The sequence below is a fragment of the Motacilla alba genome, chromosome 17 (genome assembly GCF_015832195.1).
Source record: "Motacilla alba alba isolate MOTALB_02 chromosome 17, Motacilla_alba_V1.0_pri, whole genome shotgun sequence".
Lineage (NCBI taxonomy): Eukaryota > Metazoa > Chordata > Aves > Passeriformes > Motacillidae > Motacilla > Motacilla alba.
The window spans coordinates 7,504,153-7,522,216 of NC_052032.1; the positions used below are offsets into that span (position 1 = coordinate 7,504,153).

General features: G+C 44.7%; 2 protein-coding genes across 2 annotated transcripts; one reads left to right on the forward strand and one right to left on the reverse strand.

Moving 5' to 3' along the window:
- The first annotated feature begins 5 nt into the window (after nt 1-5).
- On the forward strand, nt 6-12,908 carry STKLD1 (serine/threonine kinase like domain containing 1). Its single transcript, XM_038156554.1, has 19 exons — nt 6-127; nt 1,386-1,481; nt 1,933-1,977; nt 3,247-3,321; nt 3,940-4,044; nt 4,231-4,301; nt 4,891-5,006; nt 5,366-5,478; nt 5,573-5,733; nt 6,165-6,295; nt 6,921-7,004; nt 7,659-7,775; nt 8,324-8,458; nt 9,345-9,473; nt 10,289-10,426; nt 10,977-11,105; nt 11,364-11,501; nt 11,827-11,906; nt 12,747-12,908. The coding sequence occupies exons 1-19, from the start codon at nt 113-115 to the stop codon at nt 12,807-12,809; spliced, it is 1,941 nt and encodes a 646-aa protein (XP_038012482.1). The 5' UTR covers nt 6-112; the 3' UTR covers nt 12,810-12,908.
- REXO4 (REX4 homolog, 3'-5' exonuclease) lies at nt 12,895-18,055 on the reverse strand. The gene is made up of 8 exons (XM_038156555.1): nt 17,793-18,055; nt 17,007-17,365; nt 16,587-16,739; nt 15,662-15,855; nt 15,115-15,203; nt 14,818-14,892; nt 14,482-14,556; nt 12,895-13,462 (listed from the first exon to the last, which is right to left on the reverse strand). Exons 1-8 carry the CDS (start codon nt 17,985-17,987, stop codon nt 13,361-13,363), a joined length of 1,242 nt encoding a protein of 413 aa, XP_038012483.1. The 5' UTR covers nt 17,988-18,055; the 3' UTR covers nt 12,895-13,360.
- Between the last annotated feature and the right edge of the window lie 9 nt (nt 18,056-18,064).

The following is an 18,064-nucleotide window of genomic DNA, read 5'->3' on the forward strand; positions in this document are numbered from 1 at the left end:
CGCTCTTAAAGGGGCCGCGCCCCCGAGGCGCTTCTGGGGGTGGGTGGGGGTCTCACGCCCCCAGGGCCGCTGCCCCGCCGTCCCGGGTGGGAGGCCGGGCTGTGTCCCCGCCATGGAAAAATATGAGGTGCTGCCCTTAGGCTCTAGCTCTAGCCGGCAATAAGCAGCATTGTGGGGGTGTCGGTGGCGCTGGAGGGGTCTGTGTGGGGTACATGGCCCTGAGGGGGGGTCTGTGACCAGCCCAGGGGCTGTGGGTGCCTTTGGGGACATGGCCTGAGTGGCTAGGGTGGGTAAAGTGGCGCTGGAGGGGTGTATGGGGGGTTTGTGATCAGGGCAGGGGCTGTGGGTGCCCTTGGGGACATGGTGTCAGTGGCTCTGGGTGGGTAAAGTGGCACTGGGTGGGTAAAGTGACGCTGGAGGGGTGTATGGGGGGTTTGTGATCAGCCCAGGGGCTGTGGGTGCCCTTGGGGACATGGTGTCAGTGGCTCTGAGTGGATCAAGTGGCGCTGGAGGGGTGTATGGGGGGTTTGTGATCAGGGCAGGTGCTGTGGGTGCCCTTGGGGACATGGCGTGAGTGGCTAGGGTGGGTAAAGTGGCGCTGGAGGGGTGTATGCGGGTCCATGGCCCTGGGGATGGTGTGGGTACCCTGGGAGCAGCACACGGCCCAGGGAGGTGGGGGTTGAGTGGCCCTGAGGGGCTCCCGGAGGGGGTGTGAGTGCTCTGGGGGTGTTTCCAGCATGGGGAATGCCCTGAAGGCGAGGGAAGGGCAGGCCCGTGCTCCTCTCAGGAGCTGGGGTGTCCCTGGGGGCGTCCCTCGTCCTGTGTTCTTCTCAGGAGTGGGGTGCGGGTGGGGGTGTCCCGAGGCTTGTGCTCCTCTCTGAAGCTGGGTGAAGGTGGGGGTGTCCCAAAGCCTGTGTTCCTCCCAGGGGCTGGGGTGTCCCTAGGGATGTCCCAAGGCCTGTGTTCCTCTCAGCATCTGGGGTGAAGGTGGTGTGTCACTAGTTCCCTAGTCCTGTGTTCCTCTCAGGATCTGGGGTGAAGGTGGTGTGTCCCTAGTCCTGTGTTCCTCTCAGTGGCTGGGGTGTCCCTAGTCCTGTGTTCCTCTCAGTGGCTGGGGTGTCCCTAGGGATGTCCCAAGGCCTGTGTTCCTCTCAGGATCTGGGGTGAAGGTGGTGTGTCCCTAGTCCTGTGCTCCTCTCAGTGGCTGGGGTGTCCCTAGTCCTGTGCTCCTCTCGGTGGCTGGGGTGTCCCTAGGGGTGTCCCTGGCCCTGCCGGGGGGAGCATTTCCACACGGAGTTTCCTGTGTGGAAGGTTTCTACTGAAGGGTTTTTTTGCCTCGATTGTTCTGCCCTGGCTGAGCCGTGCTCTGGGTGTGTCCTGGGCAGGTTCTGGAGCAGCTCCAGCCCGGGGCACTGGGCACGATGCTGGTGGCTCAGCTGAAAACGGATGAGAGTGCCCAGAAGAAATATGCAATAAAGCAGGTGAGCAGGTGGTTGCTATGAAAACAAGAGTGAGGCATGTTTGTTGTCTCCAGGGTCACCAGGATAATAGCAAGAGACCCATGCTGGGCAGCTCAGCTGCTGGGAAAGAGTGGGCTTGCTTTCTATAGTGCTGCTTTTTGGGAAAATGGGAGATTCCAATCAGTTAGTGGAATGTTGAGGCTCAAAGTGGGGAAAGGGCAGCAGCCAAGTGAGGTCCCCTCGGTGCTGTCACCTCAGTTCACTGCTGCCCTGACAGTGCAGAAACACTGTCTGTCACACACGTATTTTCAGCTCTGTTTTACCCATCTCCTGACTCCAAAACTGCCCCAAACAGGAGAGATTTGCCCTGTCATTGAAAACTGTTGTCATTTGCACCTTGGTGAGAGTGTTCTGCCTCGAAGTTCCGTGATGTCTCTGTTACAATCTCAGCCCTGTCTTTTCTTTGGTGCAGGTTGAATGCATTGACCAACACCAAGCAAATGTGGCCTTGAAGGAGGTATTGGTGCAGCCTTTTCTTTACTGCTCCACTCACAAAGACCAAAGTCTTGATAGAACCAAGTCTTTTATCTGCAAGGATTAGCTGAGTAAATAAGTAAATCAGGTCGAATTATTTGTGGGGTGTGCTCTCTGCCCTCTGCTTGGGCTCAGGCCAGGGTTTGTATTAATTGTTGTTATTTATAGATATGTAAATTCAAATGGACACCTCTTCTCAGAGGATAGTTCTTTCTCAGAATTATTGTTTGTTTTGTGAAGCCAAAGGACAAAACTCATCCTTTTGGCCTTTAAGCTGAAGGAGAACCTTGGTCTGTTTGTAGTTTATTATTAATAACTCGATGTCTAGATAACATATTTTATGATATGCTGATTTCTCAGAGTTGGACATTTTTAATGTGAATTATTTCCTCCCTTTGTTGTACCCTTTTTTTTGGTACAAACTTTGTTGTAATGCCTTGAGTAAGAAGCATCAGCATTACTCTTGAAAGACCAAAAGTGGTTTCAATAAAATAGTGGAATAGCACATGATGGATGAGTCTCCCAGTGCCCAGTATGCACAGCATCTGGAGTTGGAAAAGAAGGAGAATAAATGCCTGTGCAGATATTTTATCCTGGTCAGAGAGATTACCTCTTTCTCTATCAAATATGGCATTACCAGTAAAACTTGTTCCAGTTTTTCTGTTGAAATAAATATTGAATTACATCTATTAAAATAAATGCAGTTGTGCCACCTGGGAGCGTGGCTCTTTTTACACAACTGTAGGAGAGTAACCTGAATTCTTTTTATCTTCCACATAATCAGCAAGTTTGCTGAAGTGGTCAGGGTTTGTTAGAGCCCTGCACAGAAACCACCTTCAAGGAGATAAAAATCTCTCTCTCTCGTGCCATTGTGTTTGCTGAGGTTCAAGCCTGCACGGAGGTTACAGGAAATAATGGCTGCTCTTGAAAAATCATCCCAACTCACATTCTAAGAAATGTTTTCAGGTTAGGATGTTAGGAACTGGAGAAGGGGGTGGTTCACACATCATCTCCCTGTGGATCAGTTTATATCTTTGAATCTCACAAGGCTGTTGCAGCACTGGGTGAAATGTTTTCCTTCTTTCCACATTTGTGTATGCAAATATTTAACAGAGCTGGCACTTTGGAAGAGTTGGATCAGAAATGTGGCCTGAACAAGTGAGGAACTGGCTTTGGGTGTAATTTAAGGTCCTGTTAAAGGGAAGGACTGTAGCTATAGAAAGCTGTCTCTATTTTATCTTTTTCTGTGCAGGCAATGGATTTGCTAAAACTCTGCCATTCTAACATCTGTACTTACAGAGAATTGTTCCTGACTTGGAATAATGAGGTGAGAATGGAACAGGATGAGTTAAACTGGAATGTGTGCTTTATGTTCTGGGCACACCAGCCTATTCACAGATTTAAATTTGGGGTCATTGGGGTGAGATGCTAAAAAAGAAGGTTTTTTGGTTTGAAACAAGCCTGATTTTTGGGGGTTTTTTTTGGCTCCTGAATACACACACCAAAGAGCTGTGAATATGTATGGATTGGAGTCCATCACATGGCAGACTCCCAGATTCTGATGGGAATTGGTGTGCAATTCTGATTTTCATGCCTGCATGAAAACCCCTCTATAGGGGACCACAAGAGGCTGAAAGCCCTGACTTATTTATTGGCAGATTTTCTTCAGTGCTTGGACAGAACCTTTGATGATTTTCTGGATCTATAATTGATTTGAATCATCCTATACAGCTTCAGATCAGATGCTTGATAGTGATGGTTTATTTTATTTGCTAAAACAATGAGCGTGCTGTATTTTTAGTGAAAGAAATTAAACATTGTCTCTTCTGTGAGAGAATAATCATCTCAGAACCCTTTTGTACTGTGAACATCACAGCCACCAGCTTGGTTTTGTCTCTGTTACTTGCAAACAATTCAGCAATTTTGGTGCAATGTTTTACTGCAGGTCTCATCTCTGTTCCTCTGCCTGGTGATGCAGCACTCGGGCCAAGGAGATCTCTCAGCTCTAATCAGGGAAAAGAGGCAGAAATCAGAAAAGATACCAGGCATGGTAAAAAGTACAGAAGAGGCACCTGTTTGAACTGAGAGGCTTGTTGCTTTTATGGCATTCCTTCTTTCTGAAAATCCTCCCTAAAGCCTTCAAAGCACAGGAGGGTGGTTTTGGAAACTCACTTCTGAAAGATATTTGGAAGTTCCTCTGTTTGTGTTACACTTTCGTGTCCATTTCCCTCCACAGGTGGTTCAGAAGTTCCTGGGACAGATGGTGGATGCTTTGTTTTACATACACAAACAAAATATTTGGCACAGGTGAGAGAAAAAAAATCTTGTTTTCTTTGTCTGACAGGCTCCTGTTCTTTGCAGTGTTTGTCCAGAAATGCTCAGAGGCAGGGAATTTTACTCTTCCAAGAGGAGTAGGGGGTAGAAGTTCCAGACTTTAGGTTTTTTCTTACTTCTGAAGTTACTTATTTCCTGAGTTTTGTCTAGAATACTCATTTGATTGAGGTATTATCTCCTGAGTTTGTTTGGGGTTTTTTTAATATTAAAATATTCTCCATCTCTTTAAATGCTCACATTTTGGTGGCTGCGATGGACAAAGTTTGTGTATCTGAACAAGAGACAGCCCTTGCATTCCATGCTCAGATCAATCAATCAAAAAGCACAAATTTCAAAGCATTTAGAGAGAAAAATAATTGTAGTTTGGTTGATTGTCACTTGTATATTAAAAAAAGAATGAAAACCAACAGAACACAAAAAATGTCCAAACCAATTCCCCCACCCCCCGCCAAAAAAAAAACCAACAAACCAAACCTTCTGAGGGCTAAAGATGCAGGGAATTTGTGATTATACATGATTAGGCTCTAATTTCACAGGCTGACAGAAAATATTTGTGTTGCAGAAATCTCAAGCCATCCAACATCCTGGTGACTGGTGAACCCTCCTTCATGCTGAGTGACTTCAGCACTGAAACACTTATGAGAGATGAGCTGAAATGGAAAATCAGAGTGGAAGAAGGTAGCTATTTGTTCTTACTACAATCCTTTTGTATTTTTAAAAGGCTTCAGTTGTGGGTATTTTTATTCCTCAGAGAAAAATGAGGGAAGAGGAGAAAGGAGAGGGAAGATAACTTTCTCAGCATTAAACTATTTGTCTTCTAAATAGAATTTTCATAGGCAGCTGTCTGCAGCATTAATTGTGTTCACAAGTGAAAAATGGAGATATGTGTGTGAGTTTCTGCAATCAATACAGTTGGAATCCTTTTTTAGCTTTATCCTCAGGAACATCTTAGAAAAATGTTCACTAGTTACAGTGTGTTTTGTAGTTTTTGGGAGCACAATGTCAGCAATGTCACCGTGTGATTCCTGTTTCTACAGAAAGCAAGTCTTGGATGGCTCCGGAAACATTTGGCTTTTCTTTCACTGAGAAATCTGACATCTGGTCCCTGGGCTGTGTCCTCCTTGATATGATGAGCTGCTTTGTTCTGAATGTGTGTAAGAGTGATTTGTTAGGGATTTAAAGGGTCCTGGGCCCATCAGGATATCTGAGTGTGTGAGAGCTCCCTCACACTGTGCTCTCCTCAGGCAGAAGAGATAAAATCCTTACTGCAGGGTATCAGAGGGGACAGCAGCTGCCTTGAGGGAGCCCTGACCCTGATGCAGGAAGGAGAAAGCAGCTATTTGCCTTTCTTTCCACTTTTATTGGTGATGCTACAGATTGAGCCCAGCATGAGACCCACGGCGAGGTGAGTTCTGGCTGCCTTCCCTTGATTTATTCTGTCCTAAACTCCTCCTGCCTCCACAAATTTGGAATGTTCACTGCTGTTGGAAAGGTTTAACATTGCTGATCCTCCTGCCTCAACAAATTGAGTTATTAAAGGCTTGATATTCCTTCAGAGTGGACACTGAGATGAACAGGTGTCCCTTTTTAAAGTTATAATATAAATTCATGTTTTATGAGCCTGAAGTTGACACCTGAGCATGGCTTGTGCAATGTGAGCTCTTTCTTGAGCTGTTTGGAAGTAAATTGTTTAAGTTCTGTCAAAAATAATCTAGTCTAGAAGTAATATTAGATTTTTTTTTAATATCAAAATGGAACAATGCCTGTAGATTTTTTTTCTTTTCTAACTTAGTAGTTCTAACTCACTGGTGCTGCTTTTGTCTCTCAAAATTCCAGGGACCTGGTCACTGTTCCTTTTGTTGGGAAATGCCTGACTTTTGCTGGTGAAACCTCAATAAAGCTGAAGAAGACTCTGCCTCCCACACTAACAGATGAGCTCTTTCAGGGAGGAGTTGAAAGTATTCTAGGTAATAAGGAGAATCAGATTAATGTAAAGGTGATTTTCACAGGAAATAGACCCTTCCAGCCAGGATGTATTCTAATTGGAAATAAATTCTTGGCCACTCATTTTACCTGCAATAAAATGGGATACTCTTTGGAGCAAGGATCACTATGCAACTTTTCCTCTAAATTCCTAAGGTTCTCAGCCATTCCTACTGCAAAAGTTAACAGGGTCAGAGGTCATCCCTCAGAAAATTTGGGAGCTCCACGTATTTTGTTTGAATTGTAACATGTTTGCTGATTCACGCCACAGGGGACCTGCTCCATTATTTTACTTTTCAGTAAGGAAGATGTTATTTTAATTTGAAAAGTCTGTTGGAATGATGCATTTAAAGCTCCTATATCTGCTCTGATTTAATATTCCAACAAGTCCCCAAAAAATATAGATATAATGGCAAATACATTGTGAATCATAACACTTGGTAATATTGAAATGTTTAATGAGTTGGGGGGGAAAGGTTTTCTCTTTTCAACAATCCCAAATTTCATTCCTTTCATTCATATGAATTCACAGCTTGCACAAAGCAGAGACAATTTGAGTGCTTTGTGTGTTTGTGTGGAATGGTTGGAAGGTTTTCCTTGGTTTCTCAGAATTCATGCAGGCTTCCTGGGATGTGGAAGAAGTCCAGGCTAAAGGCATTCAGCACCTTGCCAGCTTTGTAGAGGATAAAAGTGGTAAGGCACCGTTGGATCTATTTGTTTATTTATTCTGCTCCTTCCTTACATTTGGAGATAATAGGAAGAGGAAAACATTTCTAATGCCCACAAATGAGAATGAAATTGCTCTCTTCCTATTTCTCCAGGCAGCAGTGATGGGATTGTGTTAGTGCTTGTTCTCTACATGCTTTTGTTAGCCAGCAGAGGGGCTTTACAGGATAATAAAAACGGGCACTGGGGGAAAAAACCCCTGTGATATTTGAACTGGCAGCAAACTGACATTTGAGGAAGGTAATTTCCACAAGTCCTGGGATGACTTAGGGGTAATTCCTGGGGCTGCAAGGCTGGCAGAGCAAAAGGAAGGTACACATGGCTAATTCCTGTGTCTGTAAAGCTGTGAGGGTGAAAGCTGTGTATTTTCTCCCAGAAGCTGCACATTTTTCAAAAGCTTTCAGATCAAGGTTCATAATTCAAAGCTCTGTGTTAAATCAGTGATAACATGCTCTGTCCTTTGACAGCATTTTAATGCTGGCATTGGCTTCTGATGTTAAAACTCAGGGTTTTTCTTAGCTTTAATGATAGGAGACATTCCCACACAGATGAAAACAATTCACTCCGTTTTGTTCTCGTTGATTCAAGAACCTTTCTCAAAGAATTTCTGTTCCCCCACAGCATTCCCCCATCTGCTAACATGCACAGAAGTGATCGCTCTTGCCATGAAGATTCACACAGATTCTCTGGATTTACAAGTAGAAGGCTGCACTTTATTGCTTGAAATTCTTAGTCAAGGTACAATCAAGACTTCCTCCTTCTGCTGGGTCTTGTGAAGATCACTGAACCCATTATCTGCCCAATTAACAATTTTAGGGGATGAAGTTAAAGAACTACAGGGAGTTAAGCAGCTTTCTGAATTCTCATGGCCTTCCTTCAGGACTGGCACACAGCAATTCTGTGTTAAGAGTTAATTTTAAATGTAGGTGCTGATCTTGTCCAGCCAAGTTTGTTTTCATGTTATGTAGAGTGTTGCTACAGGGCATAAATAAGACTCTTGTCGTTTGGTGTTTAAATTTTAAACCATAAAAGTGGTTTTGGGTCTCTTGTGTGGTCCCTGCTGTCACTTTCATGGCAATTTCCCCCAAAACCACCTGATGATGTGAGCTTAAAAATACTAAGAATTGTGTTTCAGCAACTGAAAGTTTAAAAGTAACTTTTGCTTATTTTATGTGAAGAAATGCTGCTAATTGAATGTTTTGCTATGCTGATTGCAGGGCAGGGGGGTTCAGATTTCACTCAAAACCACTGAAATCTTTGTTCTATTCCAATGTTCCTGGTGACAGCTCTGGAACAGGGGGTGGTGATGGCCCTGGATGAGAGCGTGGCCAGCTGCCTGTTACACACAGTGAGGAAACATTCTGAAAATGAAGAGTTCCTTTCAATGCTCTGCACGTTGTTGATGATGGTTTCAGCCAGTGGTGGGTCACCTTGCTCATTCTTTGGGGAATCTTAATATATTTTTACTTTTTGAAGCAAATCCAAGATATAATGCTGAACTTGTCATTTCACTGAGAGGTGTGGGTGTCTGTGGGTAATTATTAATTTAATAATGATAATATTGGTAAGATTGACCAGATATTGATAACACCCCTGAAAGTTTAAGATACAATGCTGAGGCTTCAGGGATTTACAGGACCACTCTGATAGATACAATTCTGTATTTCCTCTCAGTTTGGAAACAAGTCCAAACTCTGCAAATATTAGTGCTTGAGAAAATGAGGGCACAGAACCTGAATTCTATTTTGGACACTCTGCCATGATGAATTGAAATCATTCTCCCTAACTTCTCTACTTTGTTTTCTTTTCTCCTGAACTTGTAATTGCTAAATATTTATAATATTTTTAGTTGTTTTCAGTGTCAGTTCAACAGTCATCAAAGACTGTTTCTAGAAATGGTTACAGTAGGATTTAGCAGCAAGGGGGAAATCTTCAAAAAATTACTACAAAGAGTCGTGTCTCACACCTAACTATTTTTATCCAGAGTTTCCTAATTCTGAAGCTTAGTTTGAATCGTTAAAATGGAAACAGGTAAAAAATTGTAATTTACACCCTCTCAGTTCCTGTCCTGCTCTGTGAGTTCCAAGTCTGTGAGGAAGAAGGATGGCCAGGCATGCATTTGAAAGGATCGGATGTGTGAGGTGCATCTTGTTAAAGAATTCTGTCTGTTCTCTTGCTTCCTTTTGTCCAGCGGATGGGCTCATGTTACCGGTCTGTTATCTCAGTTTAAACACCTTAGTGCTGCCTGTTTCTCGAGGCCAGTGAGTGGGACTAAAAACCCACGTTCTATGGTTTTGTGGCTTTCAGAAGTAGCTGCGGAGAGCCTAAGGAAAGTTGGAATCATTCCGGACCTTGTGTCAATTTTGAGACGTTTTCTTCATAATGACAGGATCTGCTTCTCTTGCTGTGCCGTTCTCTGGAGCTTGGCTGCGAGCGGTGAGTGGAACACAGGAGTGTTGTGCCTGCACTCCTGTGACTGAAGTGCAGCAGGTATTGAGCCTAATTGAGTTCAGACATTCCTGTCGCTGGGATTGGATTTTCTCCCATTCTTGTTCCGGGGAGATGGAACGAGATGATCTTTAAGATTCCTTCCAACCCAAACCAATCTGATTTTATGATTCTGGAGAGTTGTTTCCACAGCACTGCAACCATCACTTTGTGATCCAGAGTTGGATAAAAACAAAAATTAATGCAGAGCTTTTTAGCAACTCTTTATGCGATAAGGTATCAAATTTGAGCCGTTCAGGCCAAGGTGTGACCCGATTTTATATTTACTGATTTGTTTGTGGTGTGTTCTTGTGGAGGTGTGTGGTGTTCTGATCATCGTGCAAGGCTGGAAGCCCAGACTGTGCACAGTTTCACCTGGTGTGTTTTATTCCCTCTGTGCAGCAAATTACCCACTGGATTTATGGGACAGCTGAATTTCCATCCTGCAGCCTGGATTCTGTCAAAACTGTGGTTATTTCTGGAGGCTTCTTGCTGTGATCCCTATGCATAATTTAAATGACAAAGAACACTAGTTCCTGCAGAAGTTCAGCTTTCTGCAATAAACGGAATTATTTATTAGTCCTGTAGCACTTGCTTTGGTTCTGTACATTTTTGATCCCTTCCCTCTGCTGCCCTCCAGACTAAAACAATGTTGCATTATTCCAGTGCCAGCACCCATTAAGGTTTTACTGATAGAATTTGACATACAATGGTATCATTACTTCATTAAATAGCTCTGCCTGCTGCATTTCCTTTCTGCTAAGGTGATTCAGAGAATAATGCAGACCAAGCAGTGCTGGCGAGTGCTCTCCCTGTCACCTCAGCAGTGCTTCAGAAACACCTCCACGATGGAGTCGTTGTTGAGTCTGCCTGCTCAGCGCTGTGGGCACTGGCGCTCCGAGGTGTGTGATCCCAGTCTCCCTGTTGTCCCTTGGGCATGGGAAAGGCTGGGATGTCTGTGTGTCAGTGGTAATCCTGCCGCCCAGGCTGCGGGGCTGGAGAGGCTCTGCAGATGGCAGCAGAGTTGGGAACTTGCATGCTCTCTTGGTTGCTCTTCCCTGCACTCGCTCTGTGGCTCCCCAGTGAAGCCATTTTTGATGAGCTGTAGCAATTAAATCACCAGATACTGCTAATGGGGAGTCCAACCGTGCTTGGTTGATTTGGAACAGTATTTCATGTTAAAAAGGAAATAATCTTTCATTATCATTTGCACTAAGGAACCCATCCTTGCAGTACTACTCTGTCTTATTTCTTCCTCATGCAACAATATCATCACATTTACCTGCTGCCTGCCCTTGTGCCATTGTTCCACAGGGAACAGCTGAGCAAAACACCCTCAGCAATCTCATTTCAGCAGAATAAGTTGAGTATTCAGGACTCTCTTTATTCTTTTGGCCTGAAGGGTAGTGAAATTTTGGGCTTTTCTGTGTGTTTTGTTTATTTTCTTTCAAGGCTGCTTAACTGACAGTGACTATGAGCCCACAGCAGCACTTTTGCTGGATGCCCTCAGGATGAACCCAGAAAGAGCAGTGCTGGTGAAGAACGGCTGCCTGGCATTAGCCAGCCTTGTGAGGCTCTCAGGTAACATTCAGCAGTTCTGCTTTTATTAATTACCAATCAGCTCCATCAACATGAAAACAATCATTAAAATCACTTCTGCCCTGCATGGCAGTGTCAGCTGCATGTCCACTTGTTCCCAAATATGCTTCAGCATAGTTGTTAGGAAGACTGAAAAGAATGGGCACAGCTTCCTGAAAACGAGCCAGCTGGTGAGGGATGGGAAGCAGATCCTGCAGTCTGCAGCTACAAAGAGCACAGCAGTGTTTGTCTTCCTTGCAGAAACTGCAGCTTTGGCAATTCTGCTGGACTCAAAGGGCTGTGGAACAGAGCTGATCAAAGATGAATACCACCTTCATTCCCACGAGCCAGGGGTGGCAGGGGCTCTGTGCCTGCTGATGAACGAGATGGTTCAGTATGGTGAGATGGCTGCTGCTGCCACTTGTTGGGTCTCCTCCTCTCTCCCAGCCCCGAAATCAGTAAAACCACAACAGCAGCTCTCAGGGACGTGTTAGCTGCTCTCAGCAAAGACTTTGTGTCTGAGAAAGCTCCAATTCATCCTCCTGAGAATTCACTCCACTTGTTCCTAACAAATACCACTCCGATGGTAACACATTTTAACTTCATCTTACCTTGCCTCCTCCTGGTGTAGCTCTGTCCTCTCCCCTTTAGCCTGCTCCTTTAGCTCCTGCTCCACTGGCAGGTGTGCTATAACCACACATTTTCTTGTTCACTGGCACTGCAGATGAGGTTATGCTGAATATGAGATCGCAGAAAATGGAAAAGCTGCTGTCTGAAATAAAACTCCAGTTTCCATTTAGCACGGTATGGAGAAGTCTCTGTGATAATGAAGTATATTAGTGTATTGTTTCTGGTGAGGGATTTGATCACAGTGCAGAAATATAGAGAATCAGCTGCACGTGGAGTGAAGAGTGAGTTTGTAAGGACAGTTCTAATTACTGAGAACAAGTGGTTGAAAGTTGTTTTTCTTGTTGTTGTTGTTAATGCTGAAATTTTAAAAAATTATGTTCTGGTCTCTTGCAACATTACATTAATTTATTACAGTCTTCATGCTAAACCAGGCTGACGTTTACATAATAAAGCCATAAGTATATTACATCCAATTTATTTTTGGTTTGGAAGTGGCATCATTAACAAATGAAAAAAAAACAACCCAAAAAAAAAACAACTTTCTGACAGCTTGTGGGAAGATTTAACTTACATTAAATTTCACCAAGCAGTCACACTGAAAAAAAGGAAAAACCAGCAAAGTTATCAGAGCTATTTAATATGTTACACTAATATTTCTTCTGCAATGGCTTGCTGGCAAGAAACCATTAATTAGGTCTGTTCATCAAGACAATAGAACCGGTTAGTCTTAATTTTGCTGATTTTAGCTTTGTATTTACGGAATTGTTTTCAAATTTCAGCAGTCACAAACTGTTCTCCTGCAGGCATTGCCTGCACCCCTTCAAGGAACAGTGCAGCCACAAGGTAGCACCGAAAAAAATAATCACAGAAGGGGAGAAAGCTCCCTCTCCTGTTGTAACAGCAGCCACTTCAAAGACCTATGTTAGACACACTGTTTTTATTAATAAATGAATACAAAAATAACTGCAGCAACAAGGTAATCTTCTGTCTGCCGATTCTCACATTTCCCTCCAGGAGATTCAGACGCTGGTGGATGCAACACTTTTGAAACTGAGGAAGGAAAAACGCTTTGTCTGAGAACAAGACTTGGCCACTGCTGGATACAAAAGCCTGGAACCTCCATGAGAGGATTCTTCTCACCAGAAGAAAGAATATTGGGCTATTAATAATATATAAACAGGTATTTATTGCTGGTTTAGGTACCACAAGTGTGTGACTAACAGCAATAATTAAGAATTCACCTTGCAGCAGACCTGGCTTTGTGGGCCTCAACATACCTAAAATAAAGATTTTAGTCCTTGGAGTTTTGACAAAGCAATGACAGTTTCTTCCTTTATTTATCATAATTTAATTTTTTTAACTTGTTCCGTGTCTATTTCTGTTGAAGAAATTTAACTGATGAAGTTCTTCCCATCTGCAGGCATTTGTTACAAAGGCTGTTTGAGCACAGTAGCAGGCACAGGGCCCATCCACAGGATACAACAGCATTCCTGCACTTCCAGGTTATTGCAGCATTGTCTTTGGATGGATTTTATGAAGCAGCTGCTGTCAGTTTTTACCTCTCTCTAAATTTGGAATGTGACATCAAACCAGCAAATGCTGCAGATGAAAGATTCTGCCCTGTGTTTTTAAGTTTTACAACTTTTCTTGTTAGCTTTGTTCTTAACAGCAGCTTCCCATTTCTTTTTCTCCAGGGTGTAAAGTCTCATAGCTGCTTGTGCATCCTGGATCTGAAAGAGAAAAGAGCAGACAAGGATGTGAGATAATAAGCAGCTAAATCTTCCATCATTTTAATACATCCTTCCAATTAACATTTCATGATCTCTTTTTACATTTGGGCTCTGTGCCTAGGCAAAGGGATAAATGGTGTATTTAGAGTCCAGGCCCCACCACAAGGCTCTGCATTTCTGATTGTTACTTGGAAAATCTTAAGAGAATTTGGTGATTGATACAGTGTCTGTGAGCTCCCCTGCCAGTTTTGTTTCCCCACTTCATTCCTCTTTTCCATCCTGCCCACAGAAATAAAGGATCTGCTGAGGTTCAGGTGTAGCCTCTCCCACTGTTTACCTATTACCGTGGGTCTTCTGGGCAGTTAGGACTTGGTGAAGGGAAGGAGAGATCTTGATTTTATTTTAGAAGGCTGGTTTATTATATTATGATATATATTACATTAAAAAAGACTATACTATAACTATACTACAAAGAATAGAGATAAAAGAATCATTAGAAGGTGAGATAGGAATAGAAAGGAATGAATAACAAAGTTCTGTGACTCCCAGAGAGCCCGAGAGCTGCTGCCCCCTGGATTGGCCACCAAGCAGAAACATCCCACACTGAGCAATGGAGGAAGCACCTGCTGCATCCCACAGCAGCAGATCACAAACTGTTCACACTTGAAGCTGAGGCCCTTCAGCTTCTCAGGAGAAGAAAATCCTAGCAAAGGCATTTTCATAAAATAACACAACTACATTTACCCATCCTGCCACAGTGCAGCAGTGCACAATGCTGCTTTTAGGGTGAACAGATCCCCTGATCATTACTTTTCCCCTTGGGAATTTTAACAAGAATTCAGAGTTAAGAGCTGACTTGTGCAGAAGTTGTTAATGGAATGAGTGAACAGCGAGCAAGCTCAGCTGTCAGGCTCACTGCTGCTGCTGTCCAAGCAGAGCTTGCTGAGCTCCATGGGAGGAAGCACAGCCCTGTGGACTGAAGCAGAAGCCAGAGCTGGCTGTTGTGAGCAGGTACCTACCGAGCAGTGCTCTGCTGTCTGCACCTGGACATTGAGCAGCTTCTCACAGAGCAGCTTCAGGGATGGCCTGGAACTCTAGGGACACAACAGATCGTAAACCACGCTGTCTCACAGGACTTGAGATAACAGAGATGGCTGTTATATAAAAATGTTATGTTCCTCAAAAAATAGCACATCTTAGCCCCTGCTGGTGAAACACCAGGAATAATAAATGAAGTAGGAGATGTGTGTGTGCATAGGTAGGAAAGAAGGAACAGGGTCAGGTAAAAGCAAGCACAGGAGTGAGTCAGCAGCTCTGAAGTCTGTTAATTGAGCACCTTCCCAGCAGTCTGTTACCTTGACTCTCTGTTTGAAAGGTTTGTATCTCTGTGTGTCCCTGATCTTCTTGTGAGGGTGATCAAGAAGTAGGACCTAGAAGAAATCACATTTTCAGTCTAAAATGTGTTATTGCATGAAACTTTACAGAGCTGAATGTGCAGCTGCCCATTGTTTGCTCCCATCCACTGTGAGAGACACTTTAAAGCCATGGAAGGACAACACGCAGGGCTGGGCAGGGCTGGATTCAGGAGGTTTCCAGAAGCTCAGGTGTGTTCCCCTGATCCAGAATGATGGATCAATTCAGTTTCACTGTACCTTTAGGTCATTCCGTAAGGCGTGTCCAACTAAAATCCTTCCCTGCAGGATCTCGGCCACCTCCTTCTGAACCGTTTTAAAGTCTTCACCTGAAAATGCCACACAAGGAAACACTTTCCATGAGCAGCCACTGCATCTTTTCTGGGAAGCAACAGTATCCTTGGGACTGTAGTTATTGTACAGTACACTGACTGTCTGCTCGCTAGAACACAGAGAATTCCATAAAGAGCACAGCACGAAAAGAAAGTGATTTTTTTACACTATATTCCACCAGTTAATTCCTTCAAGGGTGCAGAGAACTCTATAAAGAGCACAGCATGAAAAGGAAATTATTTTTATATACCCTATTCCACCAGTTAATTCCTTCAAAGGTGTTAGTGATCACTGTATAAAAACATTTCTTCCCACAATTTTTCTTAGCATCAAGTTTAACTCAAATCTCAGCATTTTGTTTTCCCAAATTAGGTCTCAAAGCATTCCAAGCTCATCCAATGAGGCTTCTGTGACAACCCACTGCATTCTCCCTCTTTGGGGGAACCCCTGGTACCTGAGTTAATATTCTGAGGCCGGATGCCACTGACAGCTGTCCTGTAGTCTGTCACCTTCTCCGTGGGCTTGACATACTTGTCATAAACACACTTGCCAAACTGGTTGACGATGGACACGCGAGCCAAGATGCTGTCCTCGCCCTTGGGGCCCACCCCCACCATCTCACAGTCCATGGCCACGGCCCGGGTCAGCCTGCAAGGCAAAGGGACAGCTCGGGGACAGCTCTGCAGGGCCCAGCTGGAGCTGGCAAGGGTCACACCCTGCTGGGAGCAGGGCAGAGCCTGGCAGCAGAGGCAGGGAGGTGTCAGCTCGCTGTGCAGGTCAGTTATCAGAAGCCAGGCTGATAGCTCTGATATTATTATTGTTGCTGTTGTTTAATTGAAGGGATGGGACTACAGTCAGGTTAAAAACAATTTGCTGTTCAGATAAACATCAGTCTCAGAAGCTGTGAGATTCATGAGGGTAAGTAGTTGGTTATACTCAAAAGCAGTTCTGAGATCTTTGTTACAAGACAATATGGAACTTTCTAATTTAATAGACAGTTGCTACAAAGTTTATTTTGCTTTTCTAACCTATCACTTTTACTCATTTCTGCTGCACTGTTATCTAATGGGCTACTATCACATGTACCCACTCATGTCTAGTATAACATCTGAACTCTTAGCTTCCTCTACACAATTACACTCTTCATTATAAACCCTTCACTGTCTCATTAATACAGTTTTTTACTTACTTAAGGCACATTCTCACAACTATAGAAACATAAATTTATGATTTTTCTGCTTCATGTCTGTGTGCTGTATTTTTACATCAATCCAAGCTTCTTCCAAGGCTGCAGATCAAACCCTTCAGTGTCTCTGGAAGTTTCTATCTTCCCATTCCTCACACTTTGATGCCATCCTTGCCCCTGTGATTTCACTCACCCCTCAAAAGCCTTTTCCTTCACCAGCACCTGCTCCACAGACTGGCATTGCTCTGTTTCAAGTCCCAGGTTCCTTCTGGCAATTTTTGCTGCTTCAGGTCCAAGTGCTGCTTCAATATCTTTGGGATCAACGTCATCAAACCAGATGTCAGGCCTGGGAAGAACAGATTTGATCACATTTAACAGTCTCAAAGCAATCTGGTGTCTGTTGTACAAAAAGTATGTTTACTTTCTGAACCAAGAGAAAAACCCTGTGAAAATTAAACCTCTGCAGGTTTCTTGCTGTGTCTGAGGCTGGGGAAAAATGTTCCTTATTTCTTTCAGAATTGAGTCTGGAAAAGTGCAGCTGTTTGGAATGTACCTCTCTGTGCTCCTCCCAAAATAAATATTCCCATCCAGGGCTGCTGCCTGAAATACTCACTCTTTGGGCTGCTGCTCCACGTGTTCCTCAGCTTTCCTCCTCTTATGTTTCAGCTCATCCTTCTCCTTCACAACAATGCCATTTTTCTTCTTTTCCTTGCTGCCTTTCCCATTGCTTTTGGTGCCATTTAAGCTCTTCTTTGCTGCACCCCCCTTGGATTCTGGCTTGGCCAAAGGAGGACTGGCTTTAGCAGAACCACTGTCCATTTTATTTGTGGATTTGGCCCTCACCACATTCCCATTCCCATTGACTGCTGGGACTCCTGGGCTTTTGGCTGCTTTGAGTGGCTGCTTCTTTGTGGTGCCTGTTTGACCCATGGAGAGGGGCTTCTTGGAGTTATTTGCCTTTTGTTTCAGCAGCTAAAATGACATAAAAAAATAGATAAAGGAAAAGAGCCTGGAAAAGGCTTTAGAGTGACCTAATTGTGTCCTTCCAGTCCCTAAATGGAGCCTTCAGGAAAGGGGGAGAGGGACTATTCACAAGAGCCTGGAGTGACAGGACAAAGGGAATGACTTCAAACTGCCAGAGGGCAGCATTAAATGGATATTGGGAAGGAATTGTTCCCTGGGAGAGTGGGCAGGCCCTGGCACAGCGTGCCCAGAGCAGCTGTGGCTGCCCTGGATCCCTGGCAGTGCCCAAGGCCGGGCTGGACGGGGTTTGCTGGACAGTGGAAGGTGGGTGTCCCTTCCAGCGCCGAGCTGCACTCAGGCACTGCCAGCATGGCCCCGCTGCTTCCCTGTCCCAGCTCCCCGGGGCTGTCCCCACCGTATCCCCGCTCCCCCTCACCTCCTGCAGCGCCTTCCAGTTGGAGGAGAACTCCTGCGGGTCGCGGGGGGGACCCACAGCCGCCATGCCGGGGCCTTTCGACGCGGCCGCCGCTTCCCCGAGGGCCTTCCTCTTCTTCCTCCTCTTCTTGCTCTTCCCGCGGGCCGCGCCGCTCGGCCCCGCCGCCTGCGGCTCCGCAGGACTCTGCTTGGCCATGAGGGGGTCAGCGGGGTGGGACCGGGACCGGGACCGGGACCGGGACCGGGATCGGGATCAGGGACAGCGAGTCCCAA

What these genes read in the sequence shown, in the direction of transcription:
- STKLD1 (XM_038156554.1), top strand. An exon ending in CAGAAAAGATACCAGGCATG is followed by an intron (nt 4,045 to 4,230) that starts GTAAAAAGTACA and finishes TTCCCTCCACAG; the next exon opens with GTGGTTCAGAAGTTCCTGGG. An exon ending in GATGATGGTTTCAGCCAGTG is followed by an intron (nt 8,459 to 9,344) that starts GTGGGTCACCTT and finishes TGTGGCTTTCAG; the next exon opens with AAGTAGCTGCGGAGAGCCTA.
- REXO4 (XM_038156555.1), bottom strand. Translation starts at nt 17,987, where the DNA reads ATGGCCAAGCAGAGTCCTGCGGAGCCGCAGGCGGCGGGGCCGAGCGGC. An exon ending in ACTGGAAGGCGCTGCAGGAG is followed by an intron (nt 17,366 to 17,792) that starts GTGAGGGGGAGC and finishes ATGTCATTTTAG; the next exon opens with CTGCTGAAACAAAAGGCAAA. An exon ending in CCTTACGGAATGACCTAAAG is followed by an intron (nt 14,893 to 15,114) that starts GTACAGTGAAAC and finishes GATTTCTTCTAG; the next exon opens with GTCCTACTTCTTGATCACCC.